The 25481-nt window shown below is 42.9% G+C and overlaps 1 protein-coding gene across 2 annotated transcripts in view; it reads left to right on the plus strand.

Annotated features, from left to right (window-relative positions):
- ankfn1b (ankyrin repeat and fibronectin type III domain containing 1b) overlaps positions 1–23280 on the plus strand; it is a 144449-nt gene extending 121169 nt beyond the window's left edge. For both annotated transcript variants that reach the window (XM_075458176.1, XM_075458175.1), the window contains 18 exons: positions 2483–2702; positions 3020–3227; positions 7130–7327; positions 7919–8032; positions 8181–8278; positions 9325–9415; positions 12282–12389; positions 14638–14737; positions 15030–15162; positions 15392–15511; positions 15612–15827; positions 16870–17036; positions 17214–17364; positions 20078–20246; positions 20380–20546; positions 20701–20908; positions 21001–21734; positions 21835–23280. In XM_075458176.1, coding sequence (XP_075314291.1) covers positions 2483–2702; positions 3020–3227; positions 7130–7327; positions 7919–8032; positions 8181–8278; positions 9325–9415; positions 12282–12389; positions 14638–14737; positions 15030–15162; positions 15392–15511; positions 15612–15827; positions 16870–17036; positions 17214–17364; positions 20078–20246; positions 20380–20546; positions 20701–20908; positions 21001–21734; positions 21835–22143 — 3511 coding nt within the window. In that variant the 3' untranslated portion in view covers positions 22144–23280. The remainder of the gene's footprint in view (positions 1–2482; positions 2703–3019; positions 3228–7129; positions 7328–7918; positions 8033–8180; positions 8279–9324; positions 9416–12281; positions 12390–14637; positions 14738–15029; positions 15163–15391; positions 15512–15611; positions 15828–16869; positions 17037–17213; positions 17365–20077; positions 20247–20379; positions 20547–20700; positions 20909–21000; positions 21735–21834) is intronic.
- The last annotated feature ends 2201 nt before the right edge of the window (positions 23281–25481 follow it).

Raw genomic sequence — 25481 nt, forward strand, 5'->3', positions numbered from 1 at the left:
TGTAATGTGTGCTATGTATCACATCTTAAACAGAGAAAAACATTACTATGTTATTCAACCCACTTCAGCTGTCAGTTTTCACTGAGTTCTGATATTTGTAACTCATTGTTTTAGTGAATTACAATGTTTTATACACCTTCTCAACAAGTAAGTAAGGTCATTTCTGTTCAACCATCACTAAAGCCAGGTTTTATGATGTGTCTGCAACCATTGTGTCCGCAGTACATTCTCTTTCGGAGACACTTGATCATTAGGAATTGATTACTTGTAGCTTTTAAAAAAAATTTAAATGTTTAGATTCACGATTATTGTATCTTTTTCTCTTTCTTGGTGGTGGGGAGCGTGTCATTGGCAAATGACACCTCAGTCTCGCGTGTGGGATGCAGCATCTCTTTGAAAGAACGCATACATACACACACCATGTTACACAGAGCCTAATGTCGTCAGAGAGTGATGGGGCACCGTCCTGCCGACAGAAAAAAAAAGTCGTCTGTTCCATCTCAGGCAAATAACAATAAGCCTGGGGCCGCATTCCAATGGGCTTTCTCTTTGAAATGAGATACCGGCACACGCATTACAGATATATCTCTTGTTTTATCTTCCGGGCCAGGCCCATGGAAAAATTATTCCAAATACCTGCCGCGCTTTATCTGGAACCCTGGAATAGGTTAGGCCCAGCCGGGAACACGAGGATATCTAAAATAAGGCCTCTATTACGGGATAGAGTGGAGATGGATGGGACGGAGCGGGAAGGGATGGGGATCGGGGGTATTTTAGGTGTATCGGCACCGTGAAAAAGGCCTTGTTGCGGGGGCTGCTTTAAAGTCTACAATGTGGGCCGCCGTCAGCTGTTGCACTAACTGCATGTGATGGGGGAGGGTTTGAGCGCGTATGCATGCTCATGTGGGCTTACACGTCCATTGCGGAACGGGAGTATAAATAACATTTTTCCTACAGATGTTCTCACCTTGACAAATCTGCTTTAGGCATGTAGCATGATGGCCCAAACTAATGCCTTTATTTACTCACCTCAGCATCTGCCTGCTCATGTTAAAACCATTGCTTTGTTAGGAAACCCGTGTACTTCGGTTAACCAGCTAACGTGGGGACTGCTTGAGGGAAAATTTTAAAACTGTCATTTTCAAATCAAATATGTTATTGATCCCTCTGAGGAGTTTTGCAATCAGAATGGTTAGATATCACACAAACTGTTCTTCGATTATGATCCTACTCAAATGAAATGAGGATTTAGTGTTGAATCTATGCATTAGAGAGCGAGATTAGGGAAAGGGGAGGAAGAGAGTGTCGGAGATGATGGGAAAGGAACAAGGGGCTAAGAGAAGATAAAGGATAAGAGTTAAGGACCAGAAGCAAGAGGAAGGAGAAATCAGAGAGAGGCATGATTAGAGGAAAAACAAGTAGGAACGATATCAGGAGAGGTGGGACAAACCAGAGTGAGAGCTGTTGAAAAAGCCTCTTTGAGGAATTCATTTATCTCTCCGCTTCTCTTTGGTGAGACCCGACACGGAGTCTGTCACCATCGCCTGCAGAGCCCTGCTGACACTTCCTTCAGCAGTTGAGTGTGTGTGAGCACCACGGACCAGACTCACCCTTGAAATGCATGTCATCTACATAGTTCCCATAGCAGAATGGAGAAGTGCAATATAATCAGCATACCAGTGATGCCAAGGAACCAGTGGTCAGAGATGGTCGCTTTTTGGAGAAAGGGATGATGCTGCGGAGTAACCCAAACTGGTGACAAGGCTGTCATTGCTAGTTCAGGATGGTTCATATGATACCTGTGACTGAGAACTCTGGCAGACAGGTGCAATTTGCCACTGATACCATAGGTCAGTGGTCTTTTGGGGCATATTCCCATTGAGTTTCACCTGCCTAAAGGCATTGTGTTTTGTCGTTTTGTCCGTCCCCTTCATAAGGATGAGATCTCAGGAACTTTGAACTTAAAAGATGTTTCTTAAAATTGACCAATCTGCATAGGCACTCTATAAAGGGGGGTCATCAGTAGATATTGGTTGGTTTTACGGGACCCTTAAAACCCTGACGGCCAGCTCTTGTCATGCAAGCTTACATCAACGGTAGAATTCCACAGTGAGCAATTTCTTGATTCATGCCCATAATTTTGTAATGTTCTGCTCGAGTGAGGAATCTAGACTTCTAAATGGCAGAAGCACTTGTTGACACATTAAATAAAGAATATTATTGATTATTCAAAGTAGTCAAGTCACAGTTATAGGGAGAATAGCTTTAGGTTTTAAAGAGAAGAAGCAGAGTTTGCTGACTTTTGATGTCAGCAAATCAACTGACACAATTAAGCTATAGGACTTGATCTTTTCTAAGATCTAGTTTATTTAATATATGTGTTAGAGATGTCTACCCCTTTTTTCTCTCCTATTTCTGCCAAAATGTACCGATTCCAATTCTGACACCCATCACTCATGTTTCTAACCCATCTGTCCTCCAGGGCTGACTCCGCCAAGATGACGCAGCCCATGAGAGGGGACCAGGCCCACCAGCCGGCTTCGGCTCGAAAGTCAGCCAGCCTGTCCTCACCGAGCGCAGCACGCCGCCTATACCGCAATTTGTCTGGAAAGTTCCGCGTAGGCACCAACCCCCCTGTTCTGGAGGACAGTGTGGTGTCAGGACGGGGAGGAGACAAGGAGAGGCTGCGTAAAACCACCATAGTAAGTCAGAGAGAGAAAGAGAAGGAAAAAATAATAAGCCCAGGAACATTGTAGTCTAAAGATAGTCAGCGAGAGCACATGCAGTAGACTTTGTCAGAGAACCTCACATAGTGACAACGCACAGCCACCTATAGGGCTATTATAAAGAAAAAGAAAAACATAGAGAGGAACCTTGTGAGTGTGTGCAGAGGGAGCAAGTTGCTCATGTTTCCAACTTTCGCTGAAGTGTTGGCCAGGCTGAAATGTCTCAAAATATCAGGCTTTCCTATTCCGTGGTATTCATTTTTAACTCTGTGTGAACTTTCCCCATGTCTCAGTTCCAGAGTAATGAAGCTTTGTTTGAGGCAGTGGAGCACCAAGAGTTGGACTTGGTCCAGCTGCTTCTTTCCCAGTACAGTCTGGAGGAGCTAGACCTCAACACTCCAAACAGTGAGGGCCTCCTGCCTCTCGATATCGCCATCATGACCAATAACGTGCCCATGGCCAAGCTTCTGCTGCAAGCCGGTGCCAAGGAGAGCCCCCACTGTGAGTAGAGAAGCTCTATTAACTGCTTTGAGCTCATGTAAATTGTAATTGAACAAATAAAAACTACTGTTTCTACATGAATGGCACTATTTTTTGTACACTTGCTTTGCATTTGCTTCAAATAAGCAGAGATCTAATGAGCTCTATAGAATCAAACCCAACAAGTATTATAAAGTTTCCTAAGTCGGGGATGCTTGTACACTTTATAAGCTGAATTTTATAAGTTAGGCCAATAATCACATCTGACAGCTGTCTATTCATTGGTTTTGCTTGCTTATCTCAGCCTGTAGCACAGGTCACTGGTTTGTTTGGGTCCAACCAGAAGCTTTAAGACTGAAAAGTAAACCAATGTGGAATCGCCAAAAACAGCAGTTTATACAATGGCAGTTCCAGGCTGGCTTCAAAAGCCGATCAGTGCCAACAAAACCTCAACCACATTTTTTATTTTTTTGTCTTCATAGCTAGTTTTCCCCTTCTTTGGAACTATATGGGCAAGAGGTTGATCATAACTCATCTGTGTTAACTGTACAAAACTGCGTTATTTCAATTCAATTCAGGTTTATTTGTATAGCGCCAAATCACAACAAATGTCATCTCAGGGCACTTCAATAACACAGTCCAATTCAAGCCAATTAGAGTCCAAGTTATTGTAATCATAATCCAATCAAGTCCAATTAGTTTAAAGAGGATAAGGAGTATGAAGTGGCCAACTCTCAATGAACATGCTTAGGGTTCCCCAATTCTCTGTCATATTAATCTCTTAGAGTCCTGTCAAAAGGATCTTTCAATACTAAGATTAAACGTATCAGGATATGATTAAAAAAATTAACATATTACACAGTGCCATTATTTTAATAAAAAAAAACTAAATAGAATTGGTGAAAACTTGTAGAACTGTAGATGTGTTGGTGTGCTTGTGACCCAATTTTAGCCAAGCTTTGACTGACAGATGTCCTCACATTTGACTTTTACTTATACTTATATATATAGCATTCATGTTCAGCTCAAAGCCTGCTAAATGCCCAGGTCCTGTGGCTAAGAAACAAGCTAAAAACATCATCCTTCCATCACTGTGGTTGACAGTTGATATGACGTCTTGGTGCAGCTATGCTGTGTTCGGGTTTGGCAATTTGTCTTGTGAATAACCTCTCACTGTAGAATGATGGACTACAAATTGTTTGGAAATGGCCTTATTAATCTTCCCAGATTGATGTGCAGCACAAGGCATTGCTGATTTTTCCTCCCTGGTATTGTGTTAACTCACACCTGAAAGCTCCAGACCAGTAAACTGCAGAAACTACTGCGTTTATAGAGGCGATCGCACTTGCTGATGATCAGTTTAACAAGTATATTCCATTAGCAGCACCTGGCTGCTACATACCCTCTTAATTCCGATGGAAGCAATTAGGGCGAGGACCAGATTATTTTAGTTATGTCCTGATATGTGAAAAGACAGTGTTACTTTCTTTTTCATATGTCACTTTCGTCGCTTTTACCTCCAAAAAAATTCAACATGGCAGGAGGGTTCGAAATGGTAGTCGATGTCCCTCTTTTATCTAAAGTCCATACTTGGGCTTAAAGACCTCGTTAGTGAACCTGCAACTAAGCTGACAATAAAAGCTGCCAGCAAAGCAACTGCAGGTGTTACCCAAAACGGCACACACCTATCAGTCATACCAAAAATTAATTTATCCCTGTTGATCGAACAGACAAACACATTTCTCAGTGTTTACAGCTGGCAGTGGAAATATATTAAAGGCATCGAAGGGGTTTTAATCATGATTCAATATTAGTCATCCTTATGAGCACATACATTTTCTGTGATCTGTGAGCCCCCGCTCTCTTCCTCTGTTAATGATTAGAACTCGCCAGTAAGACTCCCAGGCTGTTTGTGTTTGTACACACACACACACACATATTTTCAAGAGCTGAGCCAGACATTTTATAAAGGTATCATTAAATTGAAAACCCTCGAATGGAAAGTGGTGTTTACTGAAGTTTGCTCTTTTATTGTGCTTTCGACCCAGAAACCAAATACTCCGTGAGCAGTGTGACCGTGCATTGTACAGTAGGAAAGATTAAAACAAAAAGAGAAAGACCAACGGTACATTAGGAAAGTCAAAGCTTTCCGCTGTTTTCTCAAGCAGGGACTCATAAAATTCCATCTGAGGAGAATTGACAAAACTGTTGCCGCAGACTTTTTTTTTTCTTTTTTAATTTTGAAACAATTGATTTGATGCTTATTGATATTGCCACGCTTGACTTAACAATGCGGTCACGAAAGAATGGAGGCCAGACAAGGACAGTCAAACAAATTGTCTACAGCAACTTCATCTTCACATTATAAATCCCTTGGTGGCTGACAATAAGACAAAGCCACTTTAATGAGCTGTTGACGATCCCAGGCTTGATGTGAAATAAGGACATGTCAAAGCAGACGCAGACCATGGTGTCAGCATCTGGACACGTTTTTAGGCCTCCAAAGGCTGTATGTGTAAATCAAAATGAACCAACGTTGACTTTTTCCATCTATCTATCAGTCCAGGCTGTGGTGACGATTCTAAACTAAGCCGTGACTTTCCAGCTCAAAGCTCACCCTTACGCTACCCCCTTTTAAAAGTGACAAACGTCCCTTAATTCTTCACACAAGTGGCCAAAGAGAACAACAAAAGTGACACCCAGTAGAGACAGTTAGATTCAAAGCGAAGCTCGCAGCCACTGAGGAGACACAGAGAGAGCCGCAGAATTAAACACCCAGATGGACATTTTGACACGGAGCTTTAAACTTACTGTCAACAGTGGAATCTAACGCTCAACAGTGGAATCTACAATGAACAAACACAGACCACACAGACTAAACACAGACACACACCAGTCCCAAACACTCTAAGGAATGACCAGCCACCAAAGTAGTACAGTACGCTACTGTCTTTGTTGATCTGAAAAGTTTTAACTTGCATGTTCAATACTTTTAATCAGAAATATTTGTGTGCATTTGCAACTGGGGCATCTGAACCTCTTTGATCTGTGCGTTAATGCCACCACAAGTCACTATCACGAACGGTGCAGCCATGGTTTAAATAGTTTCACGGGGTGTTACATCTCATTTACTACAGTGATGTGTTTCACACATCATTGTTCCCAGTGTTGTAGTAACACCCTAACCCTTCTGAAAAAACATTCCTCTTATGGCCGCGTGAGCATGGGGCACACTGTATAAATAGATCAGTTCTAACAAATTTTTCCATAAGTTTTGTAGAAAAATAGTTTTACGGTTGCAGTCTAAACTGATGCCTATGCATGCTCCCACCACTTTGTGTTCCCTTCGAACCGCATATGAGGAATTCTCACCCCTCTCACTTTCATTGCCCCATTTTCTGTCATTTTCTCGGTGATGTCATTCCTAAAGAGAGGCCGCTAAGTTAAATTAAACAAAGTTTATTGAGGAATCTGCTGCAGCATTTTGGCAAACAAAGAAATTAAAAAAGAGTTGTCTGCAAAAGCAATTTGTGACATTGCAGGCAAACGGCTTTCTTGAAGTGTCAGTTTTGAGGCGCTTGTTGAAACTGACATAGTTTGAGATCGTAAATAAAGCGTTTTTGTTCCTGAGAACACCCGCAGATAAAAAAAAAAGTTCAAACAAAAAAAGCAACACCTATAAAAGAGGACTTATTTACTCTGCGTACTCTTTTAACTTTGATGGGAAAACAAGCCCTGTCGAATTTATAGTGTGGCATCTCTTTGAGCTGCACTCACAAACTTTCTGTCTGAATGTCTTTTTCCCGATTGTTTGAAATAACGAAGTCACGTGAACATGTGCCCTCAGATAATGTAACTCTTGTCCTTGCATTACCTGTGCATGCGTTGACTAACCTCCCTCGTGTCTCCCATGTCGTTGCTAGTTGTGAGCCTGGAGGGCCGAGCAGTGCATTTGGCCACCTTGGTGCAGGAGGCCGAGCAGCGAGTGTCGGAGCTTCAGGCGCAGGTGCGGGACGAGGGTCCCGGTGAACGAGAGGGATCTGATCGGGAGAGGCAGCTGAAAGCTTGGGAGTGGAGACTGCGACTCTTTAGACGCATGCAGACAGGCTTTGAGCATGCTAGTAAGGCTTCTGGATGACTTTGACATTTTTGCACATGCTGAACAGCTGATGTTCCTGCAGTCCAGCAGTCATTTTTGGTTTTCTTTTTTTGTTTTTTAACCTTTTTTTTCCTGCTGGCTTTCTGTTGGGATGAGTTACCAGCTTCCACACTTGAAAACCCAACACATGACTGTGTGGTTGCCAAGGGCTGTATGTAATTAGGAAAACATGTAATATGCAATATCATTGTTGAATACTCCAATGACAATATGACAATGAAAAGAATGAAATACAACCAAAAACTTCAACATTTCAATATTAACGAGGGCTGCATTCCACTTCTTCACCTGTGTATACAGATTAGTTGTAGAATGCAGCCCCCCGCGTCCTATTTCAGCTCTAACTGTCTTTGTGATATTGGTATTATTTATGTTGCTGTTGTGATAACAATAAATATTTGATGTATTGTGCATCCATAAACAACACACGGTTACAATACAAGCTGACAATGTTCTCACTTAACTAAAATGGTTCTAACACGTTGGGGAAGGTTTAAGCCTGCGTGCCTGTACGTGTCTTATTTGCTCGTTTCTTTTTTCCCTGTCTCCTCAGACCTTCCGGATGCTCCCAGTGTAGTCCGCCTGTCCGTCAGCAGCAGCACCAGTCTGCAGGTTGATTTCCAGGAACCTCTCTGTGTCAACTCTGCTGTGGTTACCAAGTACAAAGGTCAGCCGCAATTTAGAACAAACAATGTGTGAAGTTCTTGTATTGGCCAAATAACATTTCATAATTAAAAAGTTAAAAAAAGTGTAATTTCATTAATATTTGGAAAGCTAAGTGTTAAACAATTGTTCATGCTTGTGTGTATTTGAAGTGAGTTGGAGCAGCGCACCTTTATTCTGTCCTTTGATGGGTGAGATGCTCGTGGATGACACATCTCTACTACAGTGCAACATCACTGGACTAACTTCTGTAAGTTCTGTTAGAATCTCCTCCAAATTACTGACACTTGGAACTGTTCAGGCCATACTTCCTACGGCGTCAGACTTTTGGTTTAAATCTTGTGCAATGAATATAAGAGTTGACACCAAGGGTTGGTCTGCTGATGGAAAAAAAAAAGGCACTTTCAAACTGAGTTTTTGAGAATTTGCCCCCCCCTCCAAACACGATTGCACAACAAGCCACAACAAACAAGACCATTTCCACATGAACACATGAACCTGGTCAATCCCTCCCACTAACAGATAAAATCGACAGCCAGGCTTTATTTGGTAGTTTATGGACGTCAAAACAACACAAAAAAGAACACCAAGCTGTAGCTTCTCCAGCTGCTGTTACTAACCGATGAAACATTCTGAGATTGCTCTCCCACATAAAGGCCCTCGATTTTATTTACACCCAAGCTTGAAGCATTTCCCTGGTGAGTTTTTTTTTGTTCATACACCAGTCTCCGCACACATGTTGCAGTCACGATCAATCCCAAACAATGGCTGCGACAGCCCTGCCCAAAGCACACGCAGAAAACACTCTTTTTTTGTTATTTGTAGAAGGTCTCGGCTCCTGACTAAGCAACAGTTGCAAGACAAGCCTCCAAAATGATTTTCAAAAAGAGCAGCTTGGTGGCCTGCCACCTGATTTATGTTTGGCATTTTTAAGTGGGCATGTAGACAAATGGACACTCCGCTCGTTGTTTGTTATTATGTGAGAGAACCCACCCCCTCCCACCTCCTTTAGGACCCCAGCCCGAGCTCTCTCTCCTGTCACAAGACAGGGGTTAAGGCGGGGTCAGTAAGTGTTGGCGGTTGGTTTGATTGATTTGGCTGAGAAAGGAGAGACAGAGGCTTGCTGTCTGCAAACTAAACACAGAGACAGGCCGAGATTCTAGGTAGACGCTACAGCCAGCACACATTCCTTTTGCTACACTGATACAATTCATATGTATATCCATACACTTTGTAGTTATTGCTGTTTATTTCTAAATTGTCCTTTAACTGTCGTTTTTTTTGCTGTCCTTCTAGGGGACATATTACTATGTGCAGGTGTCGGCGTACAACATGAAGGGCTGGGGGCCTCCAAAAGTTTCCACCCCAGCCTGTGCTACACCTTCCAGTAAGTCTCCATTGTATTTAAATCTGTCTGTCAAAAGCATGTGTCTGAATATCACACAAAGCTCTGACTCTACATTGGGTTCGAGCGTGTGCTCCTGCCGGGTTTTGGCTGGCCTCACCGAGGGAGCACAACAGCTAAAGAGTTTCCACACACGCAACAAAATCTCTGTGCTTTGTGTGGGCCCTGCGTGGATGATAAAATGCCTTGCATCACTTCGCTCAATTGATTGGGTTACTCCGACGTCATTCTGATGGTAGTTTGACATCATTAGAAGGATGACAGCTGGACCTTCGTCAGCCGGAAGGCTGGGTGGGCTTTGAGAATCCCTCTACAGATGTCAGTGAGTGTAACTATAGCAGGATGGTGTGTAGGGCCGGCTGGCAGAGGAAGCTGCCCGGGTTCAGCCAAGAAATTAACCGTGAAGTCATTTGCAACAGCTGAGGTGTTGACCACACTACAGCTCCGATCCACTTTCTCCCACTCAATCTATCTATGTATCTATCTTTGTATTTATTTATCCATGCATGTATCTCTCTATCTGACTTAAGTGGATTTATTTGTGTGCGTGTGTGTGTTTACAGTTTTTAAGTTTCGGTGTATTTGTGATTTTAAGACTTGACTTTTGATACATGTAAAGTTTTATCAGCCGAGACACACCTACAAGAAGAGTGAGTATACTGTAGATACTATCATTGTGGGCACATTGGCAAACTCATGGTACATCTGGGGAACATATGAACATGTTTGTCCTCATCAGCACATAGTGTTTTTCAGCAAGTGTGTGTATGTGTGTCTTCATTTTAAGAACCTAGGCTTTCCCCTCGCTCTCTTTTTTTCTACTGTCCACCCTCCCACCCTCCCTCTCTCAGAGCTAATTTCGATGTTGCGTGTTTGTGTTTTCCATTTGGGCCTACCACTGGAAATATTTGCATGTCTGTGCTGAAGCGCGCGGCATGGCCCCAACAGTGGGGGCCTTATACCGGGCCGTGGACGCCCATTAAAGGGCCCACTTGTCTCGTCGGGACAGGCACCTTTCCGGGAATAGAGCTCACCGTGTTTCAGTCCTGTGCACCCTCAGGGGGGTGGAGGGGGGTGGAGGGGGTGGGGGTGATGGTGTTAGGAGGTGGGTTATCGCTGACACATCCTCCGGTGCTTACACACTAGGCAGAAAGTGCTGAAGGGTTGTTTTCTACAGGGACAGTCACCTCTAAGACTGGAAAGCACATTGTGTGTTTGTTTGTGTTTGTAAGACGGAGTAAGTAGCTTTTCAGTATCATCGCGATGGATTGTAAGTCTGCCCATACAGTTGTATTAGAGGGGCACAGTAACAGAAAGACAAAGACACAAAAATGAATAAAATGACAAAGATAAAGACTAACTGTATGCCAAAAAGAACATACAAATATGTTCAGAATTACAACAGTAGAGAGAGTCCACATGTATTTGATGGGATTTTTCGCTTTCTCTTTGTTTGATATGGCTTTTTACAGATGTAAATGTTTTGCGAAGTCCCCAACAGAACACACTGCTTCTGCCTGAATGTCCAGTTTTTTTTAGTTTTTTTTTAACTAACCTGTGTCACCATGTTGCCAATTTTACTGTCTTTGTAGTTATGCTCCCTCAAACAAAGAGTGACTGACTGCCTTGCAGCGCATTATCCTTTCATTCCCCGAGTTGCTTCTGTTTTAGCTAAAATGTCCAATCCCCGAGCAAAGTGGGCCAAATGTCCCGTTGTTGGCTGTCGGAATGAGCACCAGAGTCTCCATGCTCTCTGAGGAACTGAAGAATCTGTGGAATTCTTACTATAAATTTTAATTAGCAAAATCCCCCCCAACAGAAGGGAAATGCTTTGTTAGCTTGTGGTGTTGTGACTAATGTTACCATTACCTTTGATCAAAAGCCCAAAGACTGTTGCTGTAAAAACTGCAGCGGTGAGGGACAATCCCAAATTACGGAAACTTTTAAGTTTATTTAAAACATGAGCATCCCCCTCGCTTTTGCCTTTTATTGATGAATAGTACTTTGTTTGCTACAATATACAGGTCAGGATGGATTCTGAGCCAGCTGAAATGATACTGATATGTAGGCTTAACGGGAAAAAAAATGTGCAATAACAGTGCTGAAGTCATGCACCACTGTCACAGTTAAGTGTACTCATGAGAGAGAAGCAAATCTGTTTGTAGATTGGAAATCTGTTGGCACAAACTGCAAAAAAGCAGGTGTAGTGTAAATCTGAGAGCACGGTTAAAAAAGCACACATTTATATTGTGTCTGAAAAGGCGTATCTGTATTCAGAGCTGGCTCTTTCACAGAGCACTGATATGACAGTCACAGCAAAGTAGAGAAATCGTTTTAAAAGGAGGTAGATATGAGCCATACAGCTCAATGAAAAAACATCTAAACCTGTTTTCATAAACTTGGGTTACAACCTGTACCCCACAGTCTTTCGTCTCATTCTTCCTGGGTAAGCTAACAGGGAGCCCCTAAAAGGGCAATGTGTGCGACATCGAGTGGCAAAAATTCAGTCTGCAACCAACTGAATAGACCAGTAGTCTGAGTATTAAATAAAGAAAAACCTGATCTGACTATTTGATTATATGAAAGATTATTAGATAGACAGTATTGCTATGTATCATGCCAAAGGAAAAAGCTTTTCTAACAACTACATGCAAATTTACATTACACAGAAACATAAAGTATAATATAGAGTATGGGGATCACTAAAGTTAGAGGGAGTCGTGTTTGTTTTATTATGTTCAGTTCATCTAGAGAGACTTATCTTGAGATTGTATGTCAGCTCTGTGAGACTTGATTAACACAGACAACTGATTTATCAGATTTTTTTTTGTTCTTCTTCTTTCTGCAGGTTGGAGGGACATCGACGGCCGCGCTCCACGCCAGAGAGGCCAGAAGGAAGCTCTTGACCAGCTACTTGGACAGATAAAAGAAGCTCATCGCCACTGTGTCTGCCATGGTAACAGAAAAGTTGTGGATGAATTTACTCAAAAAACTGAAATATTGTAATATGAAAACTTAAACTTCTTATATGGTTGACCCCAAGTAGATGTTCAAACCTGTAAAACGCTGTGACTCGCTGTTCTCATTGAGCTATATATATGAGCACAGGTTTGTAGGTGTTTAAAATAACTTCTTGATGACTACGAATATACCTGACCCTAACCTTAAGATCAGATTTAGTTCTAGTATCAGGTGAGTTAAATGCGCAGGATGAACCTCTGACATTAACCGAAGCCTTTTCACTGCACCCCTCACACAGAACAACATTTTATCCACCCACTCAGCCATGCTTCAGAAACGTTCCTGAAGTAAATGAACAAGCACAGCAGTGAACACGGCAATGGACGAATCACAGGTGCAACACGTTTCACTAATTGCTGTGTTTCATTTCACCTTGACAGACACGTTACAATCTGAGGTATGACAAGTACTTCAGGAGCCATATATACTAAAATGGCATGCCACCTCCCCTCTGTCTGAGCAACCCCCCCCCCCCCCCCCCCCACTCCCTTATGAGTCTTTCCATGACTCAGCCCTTCCTCAGCTGAATACCTCTCTCTCTGTGACAAAATGCAGATCAACGTCTCTCACACTCAGGCTGTTTATATCCCCAAACACTGCCGACTGTAAGCTGGTCCCATAAGTGTCAAAACCTGTCCACATTGACTCCTTCACAAGATGGCAAACTGCATTTAGCATTGAGCAAGTCGTCTTTCTTTTTTTCTTTCACACCCGCATGCCCAAACACAGACACCCTCTTACCATTGTCCACTGTCTGCAATCGGGCGAGATGCAATATAATAGTCAGTATTGAGTAGCTCTCGGTTCATCAGACGACGACTGATTGAGCTTGAGAGTTCAGGCACAGTAGTCAAGGTGGCGTGTCCCAGGGTCATGTTTGTTATTCCTGTAACAGACAAGTCCCGGGCCAGAGTCTGGAGAGAGCATAAATTGACACTGACTACTGCTACCCCCCCCCCCCCCCACAGCCCCACCAGTCGTCCTGTCTACTGTCTACACATACACACTCGCACGTAAAGATGGACAGGCTCACACACAGATAAACATGTACATGAACAGACACAAATATTCAAGCACACGCTCTCTCTTTCAACTCTGACTCTCCCACGTGTCCATGTATGCGCCCCCATCACAGCCCGGCTTATGGCCCACACCACCTTCTCCCTCTTGTCCAAACACTATTAATTAAACTGTGAAAGAGGCCTTGACTAACACAGGCTCCCCAGCAGTCGGACCTACTTGTCTGTCCTACTCAGCGTCAAACAGGGACTGAGGCCAGGAGGACTGGAGCTGAACAGAGTTGCGCGTGGAGAGAAATTTGGGGAGGTGAGAGGGGCCAGAGGGTGCTGTTTTTTCTCGTTGCTCCACCTTGACTCGTCCACCTGAAGAGAAAATTAGCTCTTTTTGAGCCCTGAATGAGGGGATTTATTGACTTTAAGTGGCCTGGGGCAGGAGAAAGATCACCTGGGACGAGGGGGAGTCTGCGAGGGGTTTTGGGACTCAGCGTTTCTAATGAGTTGGGAGGTGCGTTATCTCACCCACAAGAACCCACACAAACACACACATGCATATATACACACACCTCCCTCTCTTGCCTCCAACCCCCTCTTGGCCCACTAAAAATAAACATGTCCCCACAGACTTAACTGACCTCCCTGTCAGTGAGCGGCAAAGGGTTAAGACACATACAGACATACACACACAAATTACTACAGCTCCTTGGCCCCATGCATAGAGCTGTAGCTCAAGCCATGCCGTGTTCCAGCAGCTATAGTATGTGCAGGTAAACACATACATGTACACACAGTTAGTGCTCCCCTGAGACTTGAGAGCTAGTGGTTCCCTCTTGGCCAATAGTCTGCTGTTGGCAGCTAGCATAACTGTCAAATGGTGCCGCACCACTGGAGAGCACAAAATGTCAAAAAACATTCAACCATGTTGTTGGACCTGTCAGGTTTGTTGTCAGTTAGGTAACAGCCTGTCACTGGAAGAGATATTTCTGGAGTTGGTCAGGACAGAAATATCTATTGGTTTCGCGAGAAAATTGGACAGCCAATCAAAGTAATGTCACAAGGGTTTTAGGACTCTAATTTTGAGCATCAAGAGCATTATTTTCATCATTCCAATGATCAAAGTCAGTTTATTGCAATGGAGGTAACACAGTCCTCTCTCTTTTCACACAGAGCAGTGCAAAGCGCCAACGCAAGGCAGGAAGCATTCAGTATCCAAAAGCCTGCGTCACCTCTTCCAAACCAACAGTAAATTTGTCAAAAGCCTGAAAAGGTATGTAAACATTTATCAGTGAGGTGCGTCAAATAAAAATGTGATTTTAATACATAACAAATTCAGGGTGTAACTTCTCCGTTTGTGTTTGAGTCTGGATTCACGATTGCACTTGATATTAAAGATGTGCTGTGAAGGTGAAATAATTCCACTGACAGCAGCAGTTAGTTTTTCAGCCAAACTATTATGTTTTTAATCATGTTTATTTGCTTTAATATGTAGCCATTCAGCGCTCTGATCGAAGCATCTCAAGCTTTACTACCGTAACACGTGTTCCTGTGTTTCTCCCCAGAGGGCTATATCTGACGTCCATATTCTACAGAGACGACAACGTGTTGGTGACTCCAGAGGACCAGATTCCTGTTGTAGAGATTGAAGATTCTTACTCCAGCTCGCTCATGCAGGACTTTCTCTGGTTCACTAAGGTAGACAAACACCAAAACGTATAGGAAAAAACTCAATTCTTAGCAACCTAATTGGTCTTATTATTTCTTTCTTAAAAATTTATTTAGACACTTTACATATTATGCATCCATCAAAGACCCCCTAGAATCTGAGGACTTGAAAACAGACATTATCAGTCCTCTTTTTTTTTTACATTTAAACCTTTATATTTTTGGGATTTTGGATGTATGAATTTTATACCTGCAACAGGTGTCCTTCCTATGGGAGGAGATTTCCTGGCTCCAGCAGTGTCTCAGTCCCTCCCAGTCATCCTGTTCGTGTACTCTGCAGACCCGCCTCAAGATGCTGCAGGCTGTCTCCCAGCTACAGGTAATACGATGGTAGCTATTTCCTTATGACCTCAGTCTGGAACATTGTAGTCATCCCCATCACCCAGTGCTTGTTTTCTGATGTCTTCTTTTTTCATCAGGGAATGCTGGGGACCCAGGACCTTGGCCAGGTATATTTTGAGCCAATCAAAGACAAGCATGGTAACGCCTTGCTGGTGCTCCTGAAGGACATGAGCGTCTGTCCCAACCTGGATGGGGTACGCTGGACACAGCTTTGTAAACTACAGCTCCAACGCAAGTCCGTCTCATCCCCCGAGGAACCCACTGCCTTGGACATGCTCCTCATCACGCTCCACGTGAGTCCTACAGGAATAGACGGACTGTAATTGGAATTCAGTTCAGCTTTGAGAAACTGGTCATTTTTGCTTTTGGTTTGCAGACTGGGTAACAAAAAAATGCCAAGAATGAGCTTCTTTTTTTTTTTTACCCCCATATTTGGAAAGATTCAATGGCAGATTAAAGTGTAAGAGACATTGTCAACAACAAAATGATCCTAAACATTTATTCGTTTGGATTGCTGGAAACAAACTGTGGCTGAAACAAAGGGACTGTAAATTAAAAAGTGCTTCCAACTACATGTGCTGCTTGTACAGGAACTCTTTCCTCAGATAAACGTTAATCCTCATCACTCTACTCTTCTAATCCTCACCTTATTTGTGAGGACAGTTATTGAACAGACTTTCCATAAAATTAAGTAAAGCGCCGATTTTCGACAACATTTTTGGATCCTTTCCATCTCAATATTTTAATTGTATTAAAAGCACTTTAAAGCAGTTTGTTAAGAGAACAGCAGTCCGAACACTTGAATTTTAGCATACTTGATTTGATGAAAATAATCATCTAATCATGTAACTGTTATTTAGTGTTATATAACCAATGCTGTGCATGTATTTTGCTTAAAAAAATGGGGAAAAAACAATGTGCAACTAAACCACAAGTTGATTTTGTCTATATAGCCCGGTAAACCTGATACCATTCTTGCAATGCTGTTTTGCCTCCAGTGTGCAATGGTTTGGCCTTGTGGTTCCAAAACAATGATGAAGACTTTTTTGGCAAAACCACAGTTCACTGAAATATTTGTTTGTGGTCAGCTATGAACAAATTGTATTATGAAATACATAAAAATGTGCTGACGGGCTCTTTTCAGTGCTGACTTCCACTTTAAGCATGTTGGAACAGCTTTAGACTGAAGAGCCTCAAGGACATACTGAAAAGCAAACCATGAAAACAACACAAAGATGCATATGGGAACAAAACCATGTTTGTCACACAATCAACTATAATAAACACCAAAAATGCCATCCTCTTACTTAGTCTGTTTCTGTCTGCTGGTCTTAGGAGAAGCTGGCCTATCACAGGCGCAGCAGGAAGCTTTTGTCTCCAGGCTTATACCTGGGCTATCTGAAGCTGTGTACATCAGTGGAGCAGATAAGGGCGCTGGTACCTCAGAAACTCCCCAACGTCCTCTGTCACACCAAAATTCGTGACAACAGTAACGTGTCCAGGTGGGGAACATGTGTCACTTAATGTGGCTGTGTGTACCTTAGATGATCGCGTAGTGCCGTTGGTTGAAATTATGTGTCCCTATATATGTTTAATAGCCATTATTCTTTTAGAATTATAGGAATCAAATATCTCACTAAACTGGAGAAACTATGTCAAATGTGTCTGTGATGTTGCAGAGAGGAGTGGCAGTGGCTGCAGGCCCTCAGCTCTCTGGAGGAGTCTTTGGAAATGGACCATGATGTGCAGAGTGCTCCCCATCGCCTCCTACATGACCTACGCAGTGCCATCAAGGAGCTGATGGCACACATCAATGTCCCCGGCAATCAGGTGAGAGCAAGGCCAGCGTCAAACTGAAACAATGGGCCTCATGCAACAACCGTTCGTATGCACAGATTTGTTCTTAAATCGTGCGTACGAGTGATTTACGAGATTTAAGAGAATTTGCGCATTCACCAATCTTTCCGTATTTTACGTTTTCTTTCAGGTACGAACAGAATTTACGAGTGATCCAGACCTGTCGTTAGCCTGGGAATTCCCATGCTGCTTTGCGCTCGATTTCATTCTCACTGCAAAGTCAGCCTGGAAACCACCGCCCTTATTTTTGCCAGAGTTTGGGAACCAATCACAGAACGGTGGGGGGGGCGCAGCAAGACGATGACGACGTCTATGCGCTACACCGAAGCTTGTAGAGTGTTAATCCAACATGACAGCGGACACAACGTTACCGTTCGATGCAGCCTTAGAAAGTGTTTCGGAGTAGATTCACCCTAGGGTCATTTGAACCGTGACATCCAGCCAAGTAGCCCACCCGAAGTTTTTCCGATATTGGCTGAACATCAGCCGAGTTACTGAGTTATCCCGAATAGCTTAGTACAAGCGCTGACGGACCCTGGCAGTATCTCCAAAATTACCACACTAAAATCACATGCCATGACACCAATCTTCTACAGTAGCACAAATATGGTCTGTACTCACAAAACGATGCATTTGGAAGTTTGTACATAGTCCAGGAGTTTATTATTATCAACACAAGCCTGATAGCTTTTCTGCTGCTAAAGCTTCGTTAACGTCACTTCTGGGAGCTGGGAGCTTCAAAGTAAGATGAGGGTTGATCTACTACTGTAGACAACAAAGCAAGGCTGCTCAATTTCTCCATTATCAAAATAAATTCACAACTCTACAACATAAAAATTCATGTAGAATATAGCATATAGGCCTACTTTGTTGTTAATTTAAGTAGCTTAGAGCGCAAGTTTACTTTTATTTTACTTTTTTTTCTTCTTCCTCGTCGAATTTCTGTCGTCATCTGGTATAAGTGATACAATTGGCTATTAATCGCGCGCAAAGCAGCATGGGAAGAACCTGACGTCAGTTGATAGACATTCGTAGCGCCCAATAAACGGCTCTAGGCATTTGTAAACCACGCCTCAAATACGAGAAAATGCACACCTAGTTCCCAGACCACCATCTCATCGAGATTGTGGACGCGTCAGCCAGGCTAACCTGTCGTAGGAGTTTCGTAAAATAGTCTGATGTTATTCCAATCAAGTTTGCTTGACTAATGGATTGTACATTTAATTACTTTGAAGCAAACATAAATAAATATATACATTATACCCCATAATGATGCTGACATATTCTGTTTGACTTAAATTATGCACTAATTGAAGGTTAATTTGACTATATATAATTTGACTGTATATAACAAGGTCAATGGGAACCGTAACCAGCAGCTGACTTGCTACTTTTGGATGACCGTGTAGATATCCTTGCGGAGACAGAAAAATGGCTGAAATTGCGATTAAGAATCCCAAGGACTGTGCTGCTGCAAATATTGAGCTTGCTAGAGCCACAACTCCAGAGAGAAACACGCCGATCAGGTGATACGGAATTGACAGCACTCTTGCTTCCCATATCTTGGCTTTAGCGGGTCCCGTAATTCCACTGCTGACACCGCTAAAAATGACAGATTTTCCTTTTTGGATCTCTGAAAGCAGAACTTCAATCTCAGAGTCTGTAAAGTTGTTCTTTTTGCACCTTGATGCCATTCTCATGACTCAACACTCAACACTTCCTGGCACAGGAGCGAGGAAGCACAGCTCCTAATATGGTATCATTTTGGGCATGGAGTATGCAAATCTACTTACCTTGTGCACGTGCACTTAAAAATGCATGGGTGGCATTCATCATTTACGCTGGTCGTTTACACACTTTTTCCGAAGTTAAGAGTGTTTGTTGACGTGGCCTGTTCGTACGAGACCTTCGTACGAAAAAAAGTAAGAGAAATTTAGAATAAAAATACGAAAATGTTCTTGCATGAGGCCCATTGTGTCACAAATATAAAGCAAATATAGCTTTGTGAGATATATGTTTACTTCACTGTCAGAAAACAGCTTGAAAGTCATCGCTGAATGGCAGTGACTGTTGGGCCCTCAGTGCTGCATTAAACCCACATGATTCTAAACTGGTAGTTGGTGCAAGGGCTCAGAAACATTGTGAGCTCTTCACTGGATCCAGAAATGAAAGACAAAGCTTTATCAGGGACAGAAAAAATTGTACAGGCACAAGATTCGCCTTCTCTGAAACCAATCTCATTCAAAAATGGACAGAGGTGAAGTGTGGCCTGATGAATCAAAATGTTTCATTCATTTTGGAAATCATGGTTGCACGATTCAATCTAAGCTAAAGAGGAGAGGGATCATTTGGCTTGTTATCAAAATACAGATCAAACCCTACAACCTGTGATGGTAAGTGTGTTCATTAGAGCATGACAGCACTATAAATGGTTAAGCATATATACACATTTTAGAGTGACGTTTTACAGCAGGTGCTACAGCATGAATTAAAAAGCAAGAAAAAAGAAGACCACAAACTGTTAAACAGCTAATGTCGTCTATCAAGCAAGATGCTTAAAAAAAAGAAAAAACAACAACAGACATTTCATAAGAAGTCGTGATACAACACTGTGATAAACATGGTACTTTTGACTATTTTCAAAAAAAGCAAAAGCCCACTAAGGATCACCTGTCTGTTTGTGTAGGCGCAGGATTTCCGTATCTACTGCCAGGAGGTGTTGGAGTTTGGGGAGAAAGTGTCCTTCCTGCTTCTATTGCCACCTTCAGATGAAGTATGCACGGCACCTGGTCAGAATAACCCATACTCCCCCCACTCTGGCTTCATCACCCTGCCCTTGCAGATCTTCGAACTGGGTCAGTCTATCAGACTTCAGGCAGATTTATAATCATACACTGCATTACATAGAGTAAAGCATGTACTTAAGACCCACCAATGACAGAACACTTTGTACGTCTCTTGCCTAACTGGACTGCCTTTCTTCCACAGTTCACTTTAATACTTACTGCCCCAGTTTCATCGGCCAGTACTGTAGAGTGTCGGCTTTGCTGGAGTTGGAATCCCTCATGTCTCAGCAGGCACTGCGAGAAGCCTTTTCTGAGGGAGAGCTCCTCGCTGCTAAGAAGAAACACCAACAGGTCCAGGAACACATGCAGGTATGACCACAGGCAGCATTTAGTCAGTATGGAAATAAAGGACAACACAGCTGGAATATTTTTTGTTTCATCTTAAAGACCACAGCACAGATCCATATTAGACTAATACTGCATTTCCATGTTGCTGAGATTAACTTTTATGACTGTAAAACAGCAAATGGAGGAGGTGTGGCGCGATGCAAGGTGGATTATGGATGCTCTTCAGTATGCTCGATACAAGCAGCCAAACGGAGGCATCTCCATAAGCTGGATAATTGACTTTTCTAAGGAAGTGATGCCAGACAAGCCTCCCTCCACCTCCTCTCAGACAGACTTCATGCCCTCTCCCTTGCCTTCACCAGAACCCTGCCGCAAGCACTCAGGTCAGAAACACTTGTGGTTATGCAGACACTGTGTGTGTGTGGACCTTCATTCTCTGAAATACTCTAACTACCCCTTTTATCACATCCATTAGATTTTCCTGGTCTATCGGATGAGGAGGGTTCCTCTGAAGTCTTCCTCACCACCGACAGTGACTATGACTCTAGTCGTGCCCAGAGTCCCCGTGAGCTGGACCTGTTACCCCCCTCACCTCTCTCTTCTTCTGCACCCTCGGAGCCCCGTGGTTTCCTGCGTAGCGATGGGAGCGGCTCGGGAGGAGACGTGTGTCTCGGCGGAGGTGGGTGTGGAGGGGGAGCACTGCGAGATTCTACGCCAGACGTCCTCCAGGCCTCCGAGCCACAGCTGGGGAGAGAGGGTGATAGGTGTGGAGGAGTGGGAGGAGTTCGATGTGGAGGAGAAAGGCGGAGGGGGGGCCCGGAGCTGTTTGACAGTGACTTCATTCTGCCCAGCAGGCAGATCGAGCTGTTGCACATCACAGAGAAGAGACAGGCCTTCTGTGTGAGAACCAGCAGTCTAGAGTTCCCCTCCACCAAATCCTCCCAGCACCAGCCTTACTCCTACCACACCACTTGCTCATCCCCTTCCACTTCACCACAACAAAGATGGCACAGGCCCTCTTCAGTGGAGCGCTGTTGTTCTGGTGAGCGCTGCCTGCCACAGCTTCCACCAGCACGTACATTATCAGAGGACAGCGGCACCCAGAAACTCTCCTCCCCATCACCTGCTGTGTTCAGGAAAGGCTGTCATGCCACTCTCACAGTTTACCCACAGTACCGCACAGGCCTGCCAAAGGAGACCAGTGTCAAGGTATCGAGGCGCAGTCATTTGACACGTTGTAAAGCGTTTACAGCTCTGCTTTGTTCATGTTGACAGGAGCTAAACGAATGCTTCTCCTTCTTCATTTCAGCTTTGTGTTACTCCAGGCACAACAGCTCGAGAGATGGTCCAACTGGTGGTGCAGGAGATGAACGTTGTGTCTCGGCGCATGCTGGGTGGCAGCAGAGGTGGTGATGAAGAAGAGCAGTGTGTTTACTACAGTCCTGAGCAGATGAAGCACTTTGGCCTTGTGTTGGTCGTGGACAACAGAGAAAAGTGGCTCCAGGATGACTTCTGTCCCCTGGAGCTTCAAAACCCCTGGCTGAGAGGAAAACTGTGTGTTCGCATTAAGGAGTATTCTCCACTAGCGCTCAAACACAGCCGGGCCACCACAGTGTGACACTTTCAGGAGTGATGGGGGCAAAGAAAATACTTTGGACTCTTTTGATAGTTGTGTGCTGAAATTAAAGAGCCCAATTTCCTTTGTCACTGTGGTGATACCATCCCCAACCGCAGCTACCACATGTCGTCATATTTCCTGCAGCGTTCTTTTCATCTGAAATACCCGAAAGAATCTGTTTCCATGAAATGTGTTCTACCATACATCAGACCCTTTTTATCAATATCAGCCCCTCATATGGACGCCAAATGAACAATAACAAAGTGGAACAAAGAGAAAACAGTTTTTTGTTCTGTCAGAAAACATTGAGCGGAAGATTGTGACGCTGAGCAAGTTTAAGGGAGCTTCTCTTTAATTTCTTTCATGATAGACGCACATTGGGTCATTTCAGTTGCCAAAAAATGGGCAGCATCATCATCTTCCTCAGCCACACACAGAAAGGGCTTTTTTTTTTTATGAGCTCTCTTATGGTGTCATTCCCAAAGAGCTGTTGGTTGCAGCCGTTTAGCCCCATGTTCCCAGAATGTGGGCTCTGGACCTTGTCCAGATGGGAGGAAGGAAGGGGATAAGTACAGAGGCAGCTGGTGTCCCCACTTGGGGACGCAATCGAACTGACGATTCAGCCCTTAGGCCTGTCACTCAACTGTTGTTGGCCAGCAGCAAAGCAAGGAATAGAGTGTATTGGCACTAACTCTCTGGTGCTCCTTTGCAGGAACAAGGCCTCTGTATATTAGACTCAGTTGTAGTGTAGCTGACCAAAATGATCATGTCATCTTGTGAAGAAACAAAATAAAACCTTTTTAATTTGAGTTTTCAAAATAGAGAAAGAGCAAGCAATACTTTCTACTTTTCGTTTTCCTAATTGATGGGAAAAAGCATGTACACCTTCCAGAATTGTGGTGAGTACATTTAAAGTACTGTAGTCATGCTGTGCTAAAAGTGAACCCAGTTCAGTGTTTTTGTTGCACTTTGTTCAGTAATACTCCCCGACATGCTTCAGAAAACTGTGGCCTTCAGGCTAGTGTGGGGCTTCCCAACTGCATTCTAATGTGAAAGGGATATCTAGCTTTTCTACGCAAATCACACTTAAATATACATCTCAAAAGGTCTAAAAATAAGTCTCATGAAAGGGCTTTTGAGAAGCTAAAATATATATTTAGCTCTTATTCAAATGGCGCAGTGGATACCACCTGCAATGTGAGGCTCGTGACAAAACAGCCAAAGGCATTAGTGGGCCAGTTTTAAGAGGATGGTAAAAAGAGAAATATAAAAACTTTACACAAGTCAGGGGTAAATGAGTAAAGCTTGTTGACCAAGCCTTCATGAATATTCTTGCTCATTTTATTTCCAGTCAAGATTTTGAAATCCAGATCTACAGACCCCTTCGATATAATCAACCTTCTGATGTCTGCTGCCCAGCTTTTCCTATGGGAATCATTCTGAGCGTGCAGTGAACAAGACAGCTTCAGATGGGGCCAGCAAAACTTCCAAAAGCTCCACTCAGAATTGCGTTTCACAGAAACACCAGTTCATAAAGAGGACAAAGACTAACGCCATTGTAGGAAAAAGACAGACACAGAGCAGATTTATTTATTTTTTTATCAGTTTGTACTCCAGCGTCCGTTGTATCGAAAATAAAACCTCTTCAAACAATAAAAATAATAATAATAATTTTCAGCAAATTTTAAAAAGCTATTCATGAGCATTCAGAAGAAAACACGGTAACCGTAAGCTGCAACCAATTGACCCTAATCTGTTGAAAAATGTGTCAGTGTAATCAAACACAATTAGTATTGTTTGAGAGAGAATAAAACCCACTGAAGCAAACAATTAGAAGCAATCACGAAAGTAAATATTGCAACATGAGATCAAATTATTTGTACGTAAACTTCATTGAAGAGTATCATCTTTCGCATCTTTCCCTCTGATTCCTCTGAGGAGCTGCCGTCAGAAACTGTTCAGAGAGAATACGACCCGCTGAGTTGTTTCCTGCATCTGTTACGTGGTTTTCCCTGACTGATACACCCCTTCAGCAGTCCTGACTCTGTTAAGTCCAACGAGACAGGAGAAAGTAAACACAGTTTCTGGTTGTTTCTTTTTCACACAGTCTCCAATTTACGAACCAACAAATAAGAAGAAAATAAACTTTGAAATCTGTCATCATAGTATCATGGGATCTGGCAACACAAATGCCTCTAAAGCTAAATATACAAGCCAAGTATAACCAAGATATAAATTGATAAATAGCTCTATTAATACAATCCTCCATATTTACTTTTAACCATCCAGAACTCTTAAAGTGCGCCCACTTAGGAGACCAAAGGTGTACCATTTCATACTATTAGCATCTTGTTGCTATAGAAGATTTTTTGCTGTTGGCTTTGAGGTTGTGTTGCCAGCTTTCTTGTTTGCATTTCACACACAAAGCTCTGTGTTTTTATGTCTTTCCGTTTTAAACAATATGTCCTCTTCCATAGCTACCCTGTTGCTAAGCAAGTTGGCAGACTTTTTCAAGCACTTAAGCTCTCATTAAAAGAGCGTAATGTCACATTAAAAACTTCCTTGGGTGAAACCTTGAAGAGAGTCTTCAGTGCGGCACTGCGAGTTCACAGTCTTGCTTTCCTGCTGCAGGCACTCCTTTTTTGCATCACGTGATCATGGACAGGCAGTGAGGTGCAGTACACTAATCTGACTCCGGAGGCGTCGTAACTATCAACAGTGTCAGACAGTTGAAAGAGGGAAGCTGGGAGTGTAGCTCTTCATTTAGAGTTCCAGGAACTTTGTGTCTCAGAGATGTCTCTTTTAAGAACGAAGAAGGATTCGTCTGGCTGCACCTGAATTCAAAGTCGTGTGAGATCCGGCTAACATTATGCAACAGCAAGTGGCCTTTGGTTACAGTCACACAAATTCACAATGTGGCACCTTCCTGTAGTGTTATGCTTGAGTTGTGGGTGGGTTTTTTGTTTTTTGCTTTAGAACTAGGAGTGTCGCAGTTTACTGGGATAATTGTTTTATTAAACTAATTAGATATCTGTATTGGTTTGATAATACTCATATGATGAGATTGTGATGAGATTTCAACTAATAAAATTAAAAAATATAGAATGCAGATTAAATGGGATAAGAAAAAGAAAAATTGAAAAAACCAAGATGACTTTGCCTGAGAGCAATATGTATTTAAGTTTTCTATTGGGTATTTCAATAACATTATCACAAATGTTTTTGGCAACTATAATTGTGTAGTGAAAATTAGATATCCTGGTAGCCCTATTTAGACTGCAACAGATGCGAAATAGTCTAAAATATTTTATTTCTCTGATTGTTGTTCTGTTTTTATG

Source organism: Odontesthes bonariensis, chromosome 23 (assembly GCF_027942865.1).
Source record: "Odontesthes bonariensis isolate fOdoBon6 chromosome 23, fOdoBon6.hap1, whole genome shotgun sequence".
Taxonomy (NCBI): Eukaryota; Metazoa; Chordata; class Actinopteri; order Atheriniformes; family Atherinopsidae; genus Odontesthes; species Odontesthes bonariensis.